This window comes from Polyodon spathula, chromosome 22 (assembly GCF_017654505.1).
Source record: "Polyodon spathula isolate WHYD16114869_AA chromosome 22, ASM1765450v1, whole genome shotgun sequence".
NCBI lineage: Eukaryota > Metazoa > Chordata > Actinopteri > Acipenseriformes > Polyodontidae > Polyodon > Polyodon spathula.
Window position 1 is genome coordinate 25,848,305 of NC_054555.1, and position 19,270 is coordinate 25,867,574.

Below are 19,270 nucleotides of genomic sequence, written 5' to 3' on the forward strand. Positions count from 1 at the left end.
TAAGTAAAGCCTGCGGAAAACGCTCACTGTGATAGCTGCAAGTAGGATTTGATGACTGCAACCATTTAATACTCACCTCTCCGGTGTGGTTAGAGTCAGTCCATTGTAAACCCTGGACAGGTCTCTCAGGTTGAAAATGTAGTGGAATTTGGACGGTGTTGGAGGCAGATCTCTAATGATGACTTTATGAAGCTCTAATGTGCAGAAAGTGAGTTTGTCACAAATATCTTGAATTTCAGCCTCAAATGCCTGCAAAGCAATACCCCCCAAAAAAAAAAAAAAAAAAAAAAGATCCACTTGTCAACACTGTCCTCAAAAGGTGCAAGAAAGTGGATTGTCCCATCCCTGATCTGTTCAATGCTATTATGTAGAAACAAGTACATTTACCTTTGTGTGTCCCTTCAGAATGGAGGCGTAAATCAAGTGTAGAGATTCCTCTTCAGGGAACGGCACATTGAAAACAGTGAAGAGAGAAATGAATCTGGGGTCCACTTCATTGCGGCCGCCACCTGCCTTCCCCATTGCAGCTATAAAGCCAAGGTCACGTAGAAATTTACAGTTCAATTCTTTCCCGCGATCGTACATTCCACCTTTCTCCAGCAACAGCTTCAGAAGTGCAATAGGCTGTTGAGTGCCATAATCGTCAACCTGCACAGGAAATCCAGTTACAGTAGAAGAATAAAAGAAAAGGGATCTGATATAATACACTTCATCAAAATGTTTGGCTAGCCTTAAACGAAGTGCCAATCCATCCAAACTTACCCTGGGCATGTTCAGATCATCCATGAAGACTAAAAGCCTCTTTCCCATGGGGGGTCCATACGTGTCTTTAGTTCGTTTCTCTACACTTGCCTCCAAGTTTCTTTGGAGATCCATAGAAGTTGTCCGAGATGAGAAATTGATTGTTAACATAATCTAAATGTGAACAAAATGCACATTGATAAGATATAAACACAGATCTGAACCTAACTTTATATAGATATGTAAGAAAATGTGTTTCAAAACAGAAAAAAAATAGCAAAAAGAAGAATATGATAATGCATTGTAAATAGCTATGAAAATGTAAGGCGATTATAGATCTGATTTAAACAGTAAAGAGAACAGGGACATACTGTGGTGTCTGTATTCAGATTTTTCAGGAAGTTTTGAGTGGTCGCAGTTTTGGAGGTACCAGATTCTCCAACCAGCACGACAGGACGTTTGATTTTCACCATCTGCTCCAACAGCCAGTTGGTGCGAGTTGTATCTATCGTGGGAACTATCAAGAAATGTGAAATATTTAGTTTAGGTATTAGTGATACTTAAATGAAATGCTTTGTAAATTCCGACAGAACAGACACTTACCAAGAATATCAAAGAATCTGACCTCAGGACTGTGAGTGTATTTAGGTACTAATTTACTCCATGGCATCCATTTCTTTTGCTCCCCGTCAAAATGAAAGTCATAGAGAGACGGCAGCTGACCTACAAAGTAATGGAAGGAAGTACAGGATTGTATTACCTAACCAGGAGGCAGCACAGTGGTGTGGGAGTTACTAGATGACCCACCCCTGCCAATGAAAGGTTAGCTCCAGTGGTGCAGCATAACTCTACTGAAACAGTTATAATCTTACCAGGAAGCTCTCCGGGTCCAGCCAAAGTTTTCTCATCATGGACAGTAGACATGCCAGCGAGCTTTTTAATGTACTCATCAAACTTGACTTTCCCAGCTTCCAATAAAGAGCCGCCTAAAGAACAATACAGCGCCTCCAGGAAATAGCACTCGAGAACATCAGGGTCGTCCACGTCCTTCTCCAACAGGGAATCCAGCATCACACTCAACTGCACTACCTGGGAAAACACACAACACACAGCCTTAGCTATACATTGTAGAGGTTGCTAAGCTAGCCACTGCTTCCAAACATGTGAACATGTATGACTGAGCCATGTCTGCAGTGGAGTTTAATCACCTAGTATTTTTAGACAAATATTATTAAAATCTATTAAATATATCAGGTCAAATGTATTAAAAGGAAGTCTTTATGCATTTTATATCTTCAGAAAATTGAGGACCAGGTTTAAGTAAATCAAATGCATTATGTTCTGTTCCTTGTCTTAAATGTCTTTTATTGAAAAGAACTGTCATGCATCGTGATTGGTTTTACACTTACCATGTTTAACTCTGTTTGAGGTACAATAGTCTTGAGTTTTTCTCCCTGCCTGCCATCCATTATTCCTTCCACAATCATTAAAATGGAGTCAGGTACGTACTTATCAAACAGTTTGTTCAATGCGGCTTGTTCCTGCCACAGCAACCAAAGAATCAAAGTTAAGTGCACTGTTCTGATTCGGCAGTACGCACTTTCATTGTAATATAAAACCATTTCCAGACAGAGTGATTCTGAAGCATGCCTTTACACTTACCTTGGCTTGTCTCCTGCACACCCACTTCTGCCAGTAGGGTTTAAAGCGTAGATTTTTGGGGTCAACAAACACCATTCCACAACGTGACACAGTAGCGGGAGATGCATACTGCAGATCACCAACCTAGAGCAATGAACAAGAATGGGAACTTGAGTTTATCGATATTAACATTGGGGTTTTTTTTTTATGGTTGCTGGCATTAATGAAATCTCACTGCATTTTCAGGTTGTTATAAAGGTTAATAATACTAGAAATACTAACATCAAATGCACTGTATTTCGCTACGTGCATGAACAAAATCCCCAAAAGAGCTTTCAAAACTGTATGAAGATTATTGAACTCAATAGAGAAAGCTGTATTACCTCAAACAGCAAGGCACAATGCGCCTGAAGTCTGATACGTTCCCCATTAGCTAAGGTCAGGAGTTTGTTGTCATCCATAACAGAATTCATGTTTTCAACCCAAAGTGCATCGACGTCTCCATCAAACAAAATATACCTGTGCGAAAAACAAACACTGCATTTGAACAGTTGCTTTAAAATGCGACACTCAAAGACTAGGAGCTAAGCTTCAAATATTCTAAAGAAAATCGCTCATATTTATATTTATCTTTTCATACGTCTAATGCTGTGTCAGGTTAGTTCTCCATAAATCAAAGAAAGATTACCTTCTTTCTTTTTTATCAGTTGGTTTATTGATGTCCCTGAATATGTTGGAGAGAATCCCATCAGTCCAGTCTCTAGTGGTGGGGTCCAGTATGCCGTACAGTTCAATCACACTCACTGCTTTGGGGTTGAGTGTGTACAGCTTAGTCACTAACCCAAGCCTACAAAACAATCAGTCAAATACAAAGTCACCAGAACACATATAGCACTTATCACAGCTTCTGACACATGTAACAGGTGGAGAATACTGTTGTCACAGCAGATAGACCCTTGAGATGAAGCATCTCTTTCTCAACAATGTGCTAGGGAGCAAAACGATTTGCACAAGTTACTTTATATCAGAAATTCAAATTGATGCCAGGTAAGTAAATATAAAACAAGACGATAAGAACAACAGCCACTCAAATTGGCCTAAATAAGAAGATACGGCACACATGTACATAAAACATCATTTTTATAAGATCTATACTATACTGCATATTGTAATTATTAAACCTGCAGATTCATTTAGTTACCTTGTTTGGGCCTGACACAGGGTGTTAATAACCACCGACTTGCCACCTCCTGTTGGTCCAACCACCATTGTAGTGTGGCGAGTCATCATTGTCTCGTACATCTGGACCACTTTATCAACCTGGAGAAAAAAAAAAAAACATCAAACCCTATTAGAAATGAGCCCCTCGCAGTGGGAGTTTTCATGTACAGTGTGAATCAATGTGAAAAGCCCTTGCCTGTACAGGGAGCAGAACGTAGTTGTTGTCCTGGAAGGTCTGCTCTACTGCGTCATTGAAGCTGGGGTAGCGAACGCGAGGGCAGTCCAGCCCAGGGAACAGGTCAGTGATCAGCCCCAAGAAGAGAGGCACATCCTCAAATACAAACTTGGGAAGGTTCATGTCTCTCAGAGCTCTCATCAAAACCACATCCTAGTCATCCAGTAAAGAGAGAAAGTCCAGATTCAGCGAGATCAAGCAAATACTGAAGAGCATTTGGTGGCAATGTGGTGGCTCAAATAATCCTCTGGAACACGGTACATTTTAAATAATATATGTAATGGGGAAATCTGAACTGTAACACAACTGACATTTAATGGCACAGACCAAGAGTAATTCTAGCATCTTGACTTTAGTTTAATATATAATAAGATATAAAATGTAGAATCATACTTTCACTCAGCATGTCATTATAGACAACAATTACTATCTGTCTATCTGCTTTTTCTCAGTGTGAGCTCAGCATTAGGTACAGATATCAAATCAACAGCTGCAGCATTACCTCCTGCAGATCAGGAGAGCCTCTCTTTAACTCTCCTGCCATTACCAGCACAGATTTCAGGGCACGAAGTCCAAAGTCGTAGTGATACTGTTTAGAAAGCTGCTCTTTTGCAAGTTTGTACAGTACTGTCATCTTTTTGGCAAGAATCTATGAAAGTAAGAACATTGAATAATAAATAACAAGAAAATGCATTATTTCCACTAGCTATATCAATGAATACAAAAAAATTATTCAGGGAATACCTAGTAAAAAACATAATACTGATTTCTAAGATTGGGATAGTGCAGACTTATGAAGCAATGAAAGTAATTATATCCACTGAGGTCACAACAGTCTGGGGTTCCTGAAAAAACATATCTGCATTATAAAATAGATACATAGGTAGGACATTTAACATGGTTCAGTTATGCAGCTACCATTTGTCATGTATTTCTGTTGAATAGCAACCCATATGATGCATGTATGACTATATCGTGTAAACGGCACGTTTTACCTTTGCCAGGAGAAACCCTTCTGAGAAGAGCATAATCTCACAGATCTGTTGCAGGTCGGGCACGATCACCACCACAGGTCTAAAGAGAGCCTTCACTGACTCGGGCAACTCTGTACGTCCGGCATAGCCAGGGTTCATGGTGATGAAAATCCCCATTCGGTCATCCATAGCGATCTCATGGCCTTCAAACTTTACACAAGGAGAGGAAATAAGTCAGTCAGCTTTCAGCTGCTAAATGAAAATGTGTTTTCTTTAATGCTTGAAATATGGGCCTAAAGACAAATATATTATGTTACTTACATGGAATCTCTTCAGGTGAAAAATTAGTGCATTTCGAATGGTCTGAATTTGAGATGAAATGACGGAAAGCACAGAAGCGTCAATCCTGTTGAACTCATCGAAGCAGCCCCAGGCCCCGCACTGTGCTAATCCGGACAGAATTTTACCAACAGCCTGGGAAAAGATCAGTCAGCTTAGCAGAGGCTGCTACAAGCATAGGAATGGTGTGGACTGAAGAATAGCGGTCATGCATTTAGGTACATTAATAACAGAGAGTGGACAATGACATTCAACACATTGACAAGTGACCAAAATCTAAATAGGAATAATAATAAACCAAAACTAAACTAATAATAGTAATAATAATAATTAATAAGTATGTCACGTGTGATTGTATTGGCATTGCTATTTATGTATTGTAATGAAATAAAGTGTAGAAGTATATTTATTGTATTGGGAGTGTGTCAATTATCTCAGACAATAGTAAAACAATGAGGTCAACCCCACACTTACTTTGTAATCCATGCCTTCACCACAGTTTGTTACCACACAGAGCAAACCCAGAGCCTTGGCCAGATCTTTAGTTGTCTCAGTTTTACCTGTGCCAGCAGGGCCAGCAGGCGCTCCTCCCAGGTACATAGATAGTGCCTGCAATAAAAACATATTTACAGATTTATATACCAACTAACTAACTCTGTTTCTGCTTTAAAAGGTATATAAATAACTTATTTCATCAAAAATGTTTTAGATACAGTGTCCCAGTGCCAGCAGAATTCGAATTTAAGGACTAAGAGGTTGATCCGCCATCAGTCTGAACTGAATTAGATGACTGGTTGATAGTGTTTTCAACCTCCTGTTTTTGCTACGCTAGACATTTGTTTATTAAACAGAATACTGTTACAGTATAAACTAAAAATCACAACAAATCTGGTTAAAAAGCATTTGAAATACCTGGGTTAGGGTCAAGTAAATGCGGTCGGTCAAGGGGGTGATAACCAGACGTCCATTCAATCCCATGTACTCATAACCATAGGAGAATGTGCCAGTGCACTGACGTATGAAAAGGTCATCAGGTTCCCGATCCCAGTAAAAACGAAGCTGGCTCTCCCACTCAAACTCCCGGGCATCCATAATACTAAGAGCAACACAAAATACATACAGCTGCAGTTCAAAGAATTTTAACCCAAAATTTGGCTTAGTACAGCCAACAAATTGTACCTGAACAAACATTGCTTCAAAGGGTTATTATGATTTCATGAAAGGTGTTGACCGTGTTTCTTACCTGTCTCTGACAAACGTGTCTACAATATCCCTGGCATGGACGTCAATAATCAGCACAGTGTTGTATTTTTTGCGGTCGTTCCTGTCCAGCGGCTGTGTGATTCGCGTCACAAGATCGTTGATTTGCTGATGCATTTTCTTGGCGTACTTCTTCAAAGCCTGCTTCTCCCCTTGCTTGACTTTATTGAACACATCTTCCACTTCCCACGTCCACCAGATTTGAGTAGCAGCCAACACCACCATGCCCTGGTACAGCAGCATCCAGTCAACCCTGCAGCAAGAAGGGAATTGTACTTGTACATAAAACCACAATGTTAGGAATCAACAGTAAAATAAAAACAATGGAAAAAAAACAGCAAAAGCTAACGCCAAACCTACATCCAGACAGAAACTGCTATGCTTGCGTTAAGCTTCACATGTAAGATGATAAAAAATAATTTTGAAAGAACTGAGTGCTGTTCGTCTTCACACTTGACAAACCTTGTCTCTTCCGATCTTACCTGCTCCTGTCCTCACAGTATGTGAAGATGGCCTCCTTTGTTATGAGCCTGTTTGTTCTCCTCATCTCGTACAGTATCGCAGTCATCCAGTCCTCCACTCTCCCTTCAGCCGGGATGGCCTGCCGCAGGTCCATCATCTCACCCTCGGCCGACACCAGTGCAGTAGCCAACGTTTCACCGTTGTTGCCCTCTTGGAATTTCAGAGAAGCAATGTTGTCGTACATCTGAAGACAAAAAAAAAAACAGGAGATCTCAGTACCCTGGAATCATATTTTTACTGTTAAAGTTGCGTTCAATCTTTACTCATCAAGCAGTGTACATTTGAGACATCTTGACCATCTCATTTCCAAGGGATCCTGGTATGCATGCAATAACAGGAGCGTGTAGCAGGGTGATTAACAGTTGCATGGATCAAATTTAGCAAATGGCTGAAGGCAATTCTGGACTGATAACGAGTGATATCAAAGCACAAAAAAAAATACACAGGAAACAACACAGACTGCCAGTAGAAAAGCATGGTGTTTACTAGGTTTGTATTTTGCTTTGAGTACACTTTGTGATGCTGCAGTAACCAGTGCACAGATACCTTTATCATGTGTTCTTGAACACAAGAGGGGTCGCTGCTGCCCAGAATGCTCAGAAGCTCATCGTCGGAGATGAAGAAGAATCTGGGGAAAGCGTTTCGTTTGGAGTCCAAGTAGTCATTGAGACTCTTCTGACACCTCTCCAGACCTTCGCTCAGGTTCTCCAGGTCCGAGAGGCGGTTCGGGGCCTGGCAACACTTCTTTATCACAGGGTCTTTCACAGAGTCGGTCATAATCTGCAGTGAAAACACAGGGAAGCTTAATAGGCAGGTAGCGCGTATGAACCACAGAAAGCAGAAAACACTGTCGATGACCTTCTACTGTCGTTTCATTTGCTATGTCGTTTTTTCCTGTATAACAATGTAAAACAGCATCTTTGATTAAAATTTAAACTTGATAGAGATTCTCACCTTTTTAAATATTTTGTCAATGTTATCAAACTTTTTTGCTTCCTCGGGAAGTTGTGATCTGATGTCTCCTCCTATGAAGATGCTTTCCAAATACATCCATTTCCGTTGCACTACCATCCATACCTGTTAAATAATTATTTTAAAACAGTAATGTAAATGAGGAATGATAATAACAGCATTGCTTTCTGGGCTTTATTTGCCAAGTTTAAATCAACATATAACATTTAAAAATGAGAGAACGGTTCAATGCAAACTTTTACCTGGAGGAAAGTCCTTCATAGCCCTATATAAACTTTTGTTCTGACCAATATGTTGACTGTATATGTGGTGCATCACAATGTGAATAAATGGTTCTTGCTTTTACCGCAATGACTTCACTTATTAAGGACAGGCTTTTCTCCCACTCCTGGACTGTGGATAGGAAAGGGCCGACGAATCTGCTTCCTGACATGCTCTGCAGGTTCATTGCATTGTCATCGAGGGCCTGAAGGATATCGTCCACCGCTCCCAAGATGTAGCCTCTCTCCTGGGTTCCCTTGTAGTACCTCAGAATGGTGAACTTCATATTCTCCCAGGTTTCCACCACCTCCTTCACACCCTGGAAACACAAAATGTGTACATTACAGCTCTTTTGTATTCATAGTTTCTGCACTACTCACTTTGAGAAACTAAGTGGAGAGTGAAAGAGACACACAGAGAGTGATCAGGGGATGAAATGGGCTACCTAGTCATGCTGAGGCAGAATCACTGGGATCCTTAAAGACCCAACTTGATAAAGTTCTGAGGTCAATCAGCTACTACGATGACCGTCCTCGTTCTTAAATTTTCTTCTGTTCTTCTTCTAACACCAGTTCTCAAGGTAAGAGGAGAACCGCTTTTCAACTTGGCACTCACCTTCTCAATACTGAGCTCTTTTACAGCAGACGTAACAGTTTCACTGATGACATCCGCATACTTGTGCAGCTCCATGGCAAACATGTTTTCTAAGGTGAAGGTGTCAGGGTTCATGTCAAATTTTGTGCCTGTTCTTGTCATCAGGTCCTTCCAGTGCCTTGTCAAAAAGAGACAGATAAACCACTGTCATACAATACTAATACTAAAAGTTATACATTTCCCTTAACAGACTTGATGTATAAGAGCAACTATATTCTGCAATTGTTACATTAGAAAGTGATAATATTTGGCTTGGTGCACAATTACCTGATCTATAGAAAAAATTGCATGCTAGCTGAAAAAAAATATGGTAAAATACCTTTCTCTTAAAGCGTCATTTTTCAAGTCCAGAAGCAGCGGAATTGAATCTTTAAACTCTTTCATCTTGGACTCCAGGAAGAAGCCCACTGGCAGGCTGCGAACCTCTTTGGGTAGTTTTCTAAGACCTTTAATGAAACCATCGATGCCTTCTTGAAGCAACTGGACATTTAGATTTACCCACAATGTCTGAGACCACTCCTCCTTCGCCGCCTAAGCAAGCACACAATGAGAAAATAAAAATCCATAAAAATCATAGAAGGTTTTGGTTCAGTAGTGTGGCACAATTTTTCTGAAAACAATCATGTTGAAATCAACAATGGCATTGTTTTTTTTTCCCCTAAAGCAATTCATTAATTGTAAATGTCTATTCTTAGCATATTTTGGAGAAGAAAAAAAAACTACTAAACTCACGCAACAATGTAAAACATAACTTACTTTTTGAGCTTTGTAAATGTCATAGACTTGTCTCAAGCCCCTCATCTCTTTCTGAACCTGCATCAGGTCTGCATACATTGTGATTGGCAGGCCAAAGAGTTTCTCTGCGTTAGCCAGATCCTGACGATCTTTCTCTTTATTAGACAGTTCCCTTTCATACACTGCAAGGATCTCCATGCCTTCAAAATGAGGAAAGTCATGTCAAAAGTAGTATGGCTTACATTTAGCCCTCATTTTCACATTACATTTTAATAATTTTTTTTTTTTTAACTAGTTTTGGGAAGTCGCACCTTTTTCAAGGTCATTTCCTACAGCACCCGGGCCTTCGTTGCGAAAGCTTTCTGCAAATACAGACAGCTCCTTCTTGTAGTCATCGATTTGTTGTTTCGTGATCTGAAATACAATAAACCACTTGGATTATCTTTTTTGATTTTACAGAGATGTTAAGAAAAATATGCTCATGATTTACCAAAAAAGATCCGAATGGATTAAAAAAAAAAAAAAAAAGTTCTTACCTGAGTAAATGTCTTTTTTACTCTACCGAGGCCATGGTCAACCTTCCTCGACTCCAACAAAAGATCTTCCCATATCTGTTGGATACTCACAGACAGCTCTTTTTCTTCTTCTTCTGCCTAAAATGACATTCAAAATTAAACAACAATACATTTTAAACATCAATGGTTATCCTTTTGGGAACACCTCTTATAAAAGGTTTATCACAGTATTTGGTCATTCTGTGCATTTATAATAGTTCACCATGGTTTGCCGTGTTTATTAATATGCTTTACCATACCTTGTTATTCATTACCGCTAACATATGCTTTAACTATGTTTTATTACTCTTTGCAATGCCTTTATTGTGGTAAACCTTTATAAGGCACCAGTACTTATTGTGTATATCTATTATACACATTATAAAATAGTTAGACACTGAACTCTAATTTTTAAAACATTTTCTTTAAAAATCCCTGTTAGACAAACATAAGATGCTTTGACTCACATGAACATTGTACATTGCAAGCGTCCTGTATCTTTCTTGAATATCTGTGACTCTCATCTCCACAGTTAAAGACATGTCTCTGATATCAGCGATTGTCCCCAGCACAAACTTCAAATCTTCAAGGGTCTCGGGGCTTCTCTTGAGGTTTTCTGATAATTGCTAGAAAAATACCATAAAACAAATTGAAGAAACAGTGTTAGAGTTTATACCTTTTACTGGGCCATCACAGAAGTCGGAAATATTCAAAACTTGAGTGAATTTAAGATTAATCATGTTTTAAAGGAATGTTCGACGAGCATATTAGAATAAATTAAAACACCACAAAACCCAAAACAACTACAAAACACACCAAAGTTTTTTTCTATTAAGCTGTGTACACACCAGCAGTTCATCCTTAAGGTTATACAGTTCTTCTTTGGCAGATTCATTCAGCAGTTTTCCCAGAGATTTCACCCATCCTTTGGCATTTTCTTCCACTGTCCGAGCCAAGGACTCCAGGTTTAGCTGGAGACACTGCTCAACCTTGACTAAGGCCTGCTGTGCAACTTCTTGCGTGATCCTGGCATAGAACTGTAGCTTTTCATCATAGGCCACACAGGAGGGTTTCTTTGCTGCAAACTTTTCCATAACAATGGCCTTGTCGAGTTTCCACAGAGGCCTGTATCTCTTCCATCGATTCAGGTACTTGGCTACAGACGACAGCAGTTTGTGAATACTTTGGGAGATGGTGACAGCCTGTTCAATGATCTGGGGGTTCTGTGATATGTCAGTGAAGAAGCTGAATATCACAGGCTCATCTTCTCCTTCTGCAATCTGAGGGGGGCATTCACTGCAGGTCCCGTGCATCCATCGAACAAAGTGCTAAGAAAAATAAGGGCACGATGGTCATCAATATCCCCAATTGGCAACATAATATAGAATAATATTTTTTATTTGGCTCAATTATTTTACCCCAGATTTTCTTGAATGTCCAATTACACACTATCACCACAGCAATTCCCCACAACATCTGAAGACATGAGGTCAGTGGGCATTCTCCAATCCCATAACCAAGCCTAACACTCTTTAAACCCACAAGCTCCACAGTGAATGTCTGCCAGCCAGCCTCTGGAGGACAAAGGTCAGCTCTGCAGGTGACGGTTTGAGTTTGAGCTAACCGTATACAAATAAAAATGACGTTTTTTTAATTTTCTAATCAGCTCTATTTAACTGAGACAGATCTTTTTATTGTATGAATGTATCTGAAACGAATGAAAGCAAATCCACGGAAAATCAGAAAAGAGTTAAAGACTTCCAACCAACCTTGGTGCTTTCCAAACAGTCTCTGACAGACTGCATAGTGAGTTTATAGATCTCATTGGCGTTAGGAATTAGGATGATCTCAGGAGCAGACAGAGAAGTTTCTGCCTGAAACAGAGGCACACCTCCGACAACAGCGGCACTAAAGAACTGAAGATTCCTGGTACAGAAAAAGAGATATTGACCCTGAAGCACATTTACTGTGAAGCAAGTTAAAGACATAATAATAGAATGACAAAAACAAACAGAAAACCTACTTCAAGACCATCCTGGTAAGGGCATTGTATACTTTGCGCTCCCAGAAAACATAATACTGTGCCATCTTTGGAGCTCTCCCGCTGTTTGTGTGCACCACCAGACCTTCCATCTTGGTCAGCAGGGGGCCAATGGCAGTGTACTTCTGACACAAAAAGGACACCTCCTTCACTCTCTCCCGTTCGATGTGTTCATAAAAATCCTTGACTCCTGCAACAATGAACAGGGATAACACCAAATTAAAAAACAAAGAGCTGGAAAAGAAACCTTAAGACAGTGGCAGCATGGTTAGTAGGAATAATAGGCTAACATATCAACATACCTGGGACAGTTTCATTTTCATAAACTGGGAATTTAAAGAGGTTTGAAGACTCGATTGATACCAACTTAGCCTCAATATCTTGCGCGTTCTTCTGAATTTGGTTCACAAGCGAGCCAAACTTCGAAATGGCTTGGGAACTGCGACTGATGTAATCTGAAATACCTAATAACAAATTGGAAGAGGATAACAGACTACTATGCATTTTAAATACTGCTCCCCACAGCAAAAAATACAACTTTCACGTTTTCATAGTGAGATTTTATATGGAAATATATTTGGAATTACAGTGACGTTACAAATAAATGCATTTTTTCCGACTGTGGCTTTCCATCTGGTATTTTAATCATTATGACTTCATAAATCTGTCTTGAGAACCTTATAATCATTCTTTACCTAACGAGTTCCAGTTTAGCCTTGTGTATCCAGATCTAAGCACTCTCCAAAGCTCCTGGATGTGTTCACCAAGCAGTTGGGTCTCTGCTTCAGTCAAAATGCCCATGAGTGTGTCATGATGGGTCAGCATGTGTTTGAGTCCATCCACGTATCTGCAAGACAAACAAAAAAAAAAAAAAAAAAAAAGCAATGGATGATTTCTCTAAGTACAAATGATCGAAGCTGTGAAGTTGTACCTGGGTTTACTGACAATGTATAATGTCAAAAAAAGTACTGAAATGTTTCCAGTAATATTGCTAAATATAAATAACCCCACCTGAGGAACTTGTCTTCTTGCAGAGCGACATTTCTGGCGAGTTCTGGCACCGGAAAGCCCAGCTGCTCCAGGTATTTTGTTTCTGCAATTATCTCCTGAAGCTCGGAAGCGAAGTTGACCACGTACCGGACGTTCTTCTGATCTCCCTCCTGGTCTGAAACCTTGAAGCAAGACACATAGAAATTAACGAAAGCATGATAATGGCAAAGTGATATTGCATTGGTTATACACGCATTTATTTTAGTAAAACCTCACTCAGATAAAAAAAACACGACACTGTTTGTAAATCACAGGGTTACAGTATTCAAATGCAGAAATATCTCACTGGTTCAGAAAGTTCTGGTTCTCCAGAACTGATTGGGCGAAGCTTGGTTAGTAGGCTTCTCTTCAGCAGACCGTGCAGAGACTGTTCGGTCTGCTCTTTCCAGCGCTCGTATTTCCTCTCCTCGTAATCCTTCATTTGCCTCCCCACCTCCAAGTACTTCGCCTTTACCTGGGAAACAAAATACCAGCCTGCTCACAACTTTCACCGGCAGATGTGCTCCTTCTCAAAAGGCAATAAACAATGTTAGGAGACTGGATTGGGTTTATATTAGTCAAGCAGCTCTACAGCTGCAAAATGTATGTATTACTTATTCATTTAAATACAGAGTACACTAGAATTGAATTAAGACATATATTCTATAGAAAGTAGTTGAAGGTTGGTTAGCTGTGTTGTTTTGGGATCATTTGAATAACCTGTCACCTAAAACTAGTGCACACACATACAGAGGGTCCTCGGATTTTTATAAAGAAGTGGACAGTTGACTGAACAGGAGAATATGATGATGCACATAAATGTATTTGCCAAACAAAAAATGAACATACATATTGTAATTAAAATGCTAATCTTATTTAAAGGAGACTTACTGCCTTTCCTTGGTCACTAGTCAGTATATCCTCTACTTCTAAAAAGCGAACGATTGTGTGTTTGATGCGATTAAAAAGAGAACGCTCCCAATATATCGCTCCAGCAACTGGGGGCTGATTCTTGTTGAGGGGTGGATTATTAAGATTGTTAACAAACAAACCATTAATAATGTCAATCTGGAAAAACAGGGAAAAAAGGAACATTTTAATACCATCACGGTTAATACTACAGAAGGTTTATTAAAACTTTAAATTGAGCGTTTTTGATGAATAGCACTTAAAGGATATTGAATTAAAATATGTATATATTAAAATTATATATTATATATATATATAAATAAATACATTAATTAATGGTTCCATCAAAATTGTTTTGTTTTGTTTTTTGTTTTTTTTAAAGGATGTCCTACCTCTTTACAATACTGCGACAAAATGTCATTGAACTTCTGCATCATTTGCTTATTAATAGCTTCTCTAGAACGGATATGTTTGAATTTCAAAAGCATGTCAAAGGCAGCTTCCGCAGATCGAAGTGTTTTGAATGACTGGTCTATGAAGTTTATAGCCTCTCCTTCTATTGCCTATAAAAACAAAGCATCAGTTAGAAGTGGAAAAGACCATCACACACAAAAAAAATCAATCTAATTTGATGTTACATTTTATAAAATAAATCATTGAAAATGAGGAATCAACACATGTCATACTTACAAGGACTTCACTTTTAAAGTCTTCAATAGCAACTTTCCGCCAAATCTTACAACTTTCCCTTGACGTGTCCGATGTTGAAGGGTCAAAGGTGTTTCTGACAATCGGGTAGGCACAGTAAGTAGACATTAGCTAACCCCAGCGCACTACATCGAAATTCGCTTTGGGTCCCCTGTGACAGCTTTCAGTTCTGGGTTGAGTAAATTGGTTAGAAATTTTAGTCAAATTCTCTAAAAGAAATAGACTATATGAATGTTACTGTTAGTTGGTCAGAAAATACCATATTACAATGTTTGATCCTGGAAACACATATATATATATATATATATATATATATATATATATATATATATATATATATATAATATATATTATAGATATATATATATATATATACACTACGTGATGCAAAATATGAAATTATCTGGTAATAAAATCATACAAGAAAAGGCAATGATTCAGTGTTTTACCTGGATGATATTGTAAAGATCCTGGCAGATTGAAGCCATGTAATCTGTCTGCTCAAACAGCCTTTTCCTATCAAATTCCCAGCGAGGATCTCTGCCTGCTGTTTCAATCTTTGCTCTGATCTCAAAGTAAGATGCTTTCCACTGGTCCAGGATGCGTTTACCATCTGCAGTTCTGGCCTTTGCAACATCTCTCTTTTCTCTGTTTTTTTTTTTTTCAAGAAATCAGAACAGCTTTATTATAGTGCTCCTTCCAAAACTGTACTTCAATTGCAAATCAACTCAACTGTTAAATACCTAAATTAAATGAACCTTGCAATATGAAACTAAAATCATTTAAGAGTAAAAGAACAAGAAAGGGTACAGTCTTGACATTATTGTGCCTTATCCACAACCTTGTGGCAAATAGGAGCAATTGATCTATAATTTTCAATAGTCAATCATATAAATCAGCTTTTTCCCCTGAAGTTCCTACCTGAATAATGTTTGGACGTTGACCACCCTGGAGACTCTCTCGCACAGCTCCCATGCAATCCGCTCCATGAGTGGAACCATGCGCTCATCCTTGTTGTAGTGACCAGAGATGATCCAGACCATCCTCAGTCCATTCATCATTAAAGGGATGGTGTCAAGAATGATGTTCAATCCCGAGCCAGTCGCTAAGTTCTACACCAGAAAGGTTAGGGTTTTAGTTGGTCATTTAAGAAATGTATGCGTAGACATTCTGCTGCATCTCAGTTTTGTTTTTGCCAGTCCCTGATTTAAATACAGTGCATGGGCTGTGTTCCATTAATGTGAATAGATTTGTACCTTAAAATGGCGCTCCAGTGTGCCAAGAAATCGGACATTCTCCACAGTCTCTACATGGTATTTGCTGAGCTCAGTCACAGCAAGGTCCAGGTTCTGCACAGTAATCGGGTCGGCCCTGCTCATAACTTCTAAGATCCTCTTCACCACCGGCAGCTTCAGCTGTTCACTAAGGGCACTCAGAGTTGCAGTTCTTTCACGCCAAAAATCGATCTCTGACATAGGACCATTACCCTGTCAAACAACAGAAATCAATCCTATAGAGCTAACTAGTGACATCTTAAAGTTCAGTGCAAAAAATAGACACCTTAAGTGCTTAAGAGCTAAAACCCACATTTCTAGGCAGTTTCCTGTATTTTATGAAATCTGCCAAAAATACTAATTTGAAATCATGTTGTACAGCTCTAGCTCCCAGATGCTTTTAAATTCATGCTGCACACTTCTGGTTTCAAAGACTTATCTTAGGTAAGGTATTCCAAGATTAGTACTGATCGGGGTCTTTGAAATCAGCCCATGTGTTTCTTATACAATACATTCTCGTAAAAGTTCATTTTCTTGGTTGACGGTATAAGGTAATCCTGAAGATGCTAGTCACATATTTGTTTTTTAGTGTACAAGCCTTACCTGTGGCTTCTTCTTCTGTTGCTCCTCGATAACAGACGTTATTTGTGTTTGCCAGTTCATTACACACTGCTCCAGCTTTTCAACTACAGCTTGGTTTGCAGCTAGTTGACTTACATCTGCATCCAAATTAATAGTAGGAATCTCTAACTTAATCTCACCTGGAGAAACAGAATAAAGACTTTAAGACAACTTTAAGTTAATAAGAAAAGAAAAGAAACAATACACAGTATATTATTTCTAGTGCCACATCCATCAAGTATTAGGATAATGGTAAGTGAGTTGACGGTGTCTACCACGGTGCCAAAGCTTTATGAATACAAATAGGTGCCCTGCACTTAGTATTTGGTCTGAAATCACTCCATCATATTTAGCATAGCGCACAGTGCCACCCAGTGGCTAAATGTAAGCACCTTCATAAGGGAAGTCCAAATGAATTGTCTATGGACCCTGCATGGTATTAAGAGTTATACATATTTCTGGGTGGTAACAAACCTTCAAGTTGATGAACTGTCCTTTCAATGTGACTGAGAAACTTCTGCACGTTTGTCAGCAGTTCGTCCCGGATTAGTTGGCAACTTCGTGACTCCACAGGTTTTTCCTGCTCTTCCACTGGTTCTTGGAAAACCACGTTTTCGTCCTCTAGATCAGTCTTTTCAGACAGCATCTGCTGATGGTGGGTGTCCTCGTTTTTTTGTTGGTTCAGGGACAGAAGTGAGAGGAACACCTTTATGTAATGGAGGAGAAGGATTAGAAAGTGTTATCATACAGTACTCATGGGCAATACGTTCACTTTGAACGAATGTAAAATGTACTTCTACTCCTGCCGAACTGCATGTCTATTTTTTATTGAGCAAGCTATTTCCAGGTACATGAACTGCAGTTTATTTACCTTCAAATAAATTAAAAATGAAGCTATCAGTTTAAAGATCAAGTGGTATCCTTCTAAACAAGACAATAGTCTTACTAGAGATCTGGTCATAATAGAGGAAATCTTCAGACAGCTTCCCAGTTTAAAAGGGACTGATAAAGAGTAGGTATTTAATATTGGAAGGATGACATTTTCTGTACTCTAACTCCTACTTACATGTGATAATACATCTTTCAGCATCAACAGTAAGTGTCCATTCAGCATACCAAACTCCAGCAGTCTTGGCATGACCTCGTTGGCTTCTTTCATGTCATTGGGCTCATTAATCGTTTCTACAAAAAAATGATCTTGAAAATTAGTATCCGCTTCCAAAATATAGGCTCTATACGTACTTGAGATTTCTTGTTATCAATGAACCTACCCTTTGTATTTCTGAGAAAAAATAAGACACCAGACTCCATGTACTTTTCAGGGACCTGGTTTAGTGCTACCTGCAGCTCCGTGTGGTAAACTGTGAGAATTTCAATTTTCTGAAAATAGAACAGCAATAAATAAATAAGCTTCCTCACATTTTACATCATTCACTTTTTTTCTGAATTATGAGCTAATTATCTCCGGTTCTGTTTCTAAGCTATTCACGTGGTCTCAGCATCGAATGACCCTCTTCCCATTGTATGCTGAGACCACACATGTGAAAGGAAAAAAACAGCACCTAAACGCCAGAAAAAGAATGCATTGTAGGCATTTACATTATTCACTAGCTGGCAAGGCTGTACAGACAGTACTCTACTAAACATCTTCCTAACAATACCAATAAAGTATTAAAAACAGCTTACAGTAAGAGGGGGTTCATGCACTTTCTCCTCAGGTTCACCAGCTGTGTCTTCTGCCAGTGAAGTTGGATCCGCAGCAGCAGCAGGCGGAGCTGGGGTCTCTGAACCCATTGTAGACACTGTGTCCCTACCTCTAAACTGCTGGCCTTTCTCTGTAAATTGTTTCAAAATAGGCACGGCTTATTTCTGACGCAGATTTCAAAACAAGTTTGCTGGTGGTCTGGGGTCTTGCACTCAGTAGTTAGATCATGTATAATAAAAGATGACCCTTCATATTCCTGCTAACAACAAGTATGTTAGTAACATATACCCCCCACCATCGCTGTGTACTCAAGACGAGATGTAAATCAGGACTACAATATAGAATAAGAAATGGCAATCCACTGTATAATGGGGATTGGAAAATTGATGTTTAAGACTTAGATGTCATTGAGGTGTTAGTATCATAACTGTATATTACAATGACTGATTTACAGAATTTGGAATAACTTCTTAAGTTCTTAACATACCTGTAAAAATGCATGTGCAGCATTCAGACACCTCCATATCCCCACTGTCTGATATTTTGGCTAAATAACGCCAATACCAACTTTCCTCACAGTGTAATAAGCCGTTATTTATGGACAGACATATCTTCTGCTTCTGCTCATAATGTTAATAACAAGTTTCATCACAACTGGATAAGCGCCTTTCCCGATGTATGGAAAACGTTGCGTGTGACACATACTGTAGTAGGGAATGTGATACTCACGGTCATCTGATGTTTTAATGGAAGCGGTTTCTTCTCCCTCCTTAGATGGTCCATCACTCACTGTGCCAGCTTGTGATGCACCGCCCCCCTCCTGATTTCTGTCAACAGTCGTTTCTGATGTTTCTTTACAAAAAAATATTTAAAA

The 19,270-nt window shown here is 39.2% G+C and overlaps 1 protein-coding gene across 1 annotated transcript in view; it reads right to left on the minus strand.

The window, feature by feature from the left end:
* LOC121297013 (dynein heavy chain 10, axonemal-like) overlaps nt 1-18,510 on the minus strand; it is a 38,750-nt gene extending 20,240 nt beyond the window's left edge. The window contains 46 exon segments of the mRNA XM_041223023.1: nt 77-249; nt 388-648; nt 763-915; nt 1,113-1,258; nt 1,345-1,464; nt 1,614-1,830; nt 2,151-2,282; nt 2,404-2,526; nt 2,766-2,901; nt 3,071-3,229; nt 3,584-3,702; nt 3,800-3,991; nt 4,341-4,487; nt 4,834-5,022; nt 5,134-5,286; nt 5,626-5,760; nt 6,064-6,247; nt 6,395-6,664; nt 6,894-7,117; nt 7,480-7,713; nt 7,888-8,010; nt 8,252-8,485; nt 8,782-8,938; nt 9,140-9,351; nt 9,577-9,755; nt 9,867-9,969; nt 10,092-10,208; nt 10,577-10,735; nt 10,958-11,437; nt 11,879-12,035; nt 12,133-12,340; nt 12,453-12,614; nt 12,846-12,997; nt 13,162-13,322; nt 13,487-13,654; nt 14,071-14,247; nt 14,779-14,930; nt 14,933-15,005; nt 15,246-15,444; nt 15,718-15,908; nt 16,053-16,283; nt 16,674-16,831; nt 17,166-17,397; nt 17,758-17,873; nt 17,963-18,071; nt 18,378-18,510. Coding sequence (XP_041078957.1) covers nt 77-249; nt 388-648; nt 763-915; nt 1,113-1,258; nt 1,345-1,464; nt 1,614-1,830; nt 2,151-2,282; nt 2,404-2,526; nt 2,766-2,901; nt 3,071-3,229; nt 3,584-3,702; nt 3,800-3,991; nt 4,341-4,487; nt 4,834-5,022; nt 5,134-5,286; nt 5,626-5,760; nt 6,064-6,247; nt 6,395-6,664; nt 6,894-7,117; nt 7,480-7,713; nt 7,888-8,010; nt 8,252-8,485; nt 8,782-8,938; nt 9,140-9,351; nt 9,577-9,755; nt 9,867-9,969; nt 10,092-10,208; nt 10,577-10,735; nt 10,958-11,437; nt 11,879-12,035; nt 12,133-12,340; nt 12,453-12,614; nt 12,846-12,997; nt 13,162-13,322; nt 13,487-13,654; nt 14,071-14,247; nt 14,779-14,930; nt 14,933-15,005; nt 15,246-15,444; nt 15,718-15,908; nt 16,053-16,283; nt 16,674-16,831; nt 17,166-17,397; nt 17,758-17,873; nt 17,963-18,071; nt 18,378-18,485 — 7,985 coding nt within the window. The 5' untranslated portion in view covers nt 18,486-18,510.
* Nucleotides 18,511-19,270: the final 760 nt, after the last annotated feature.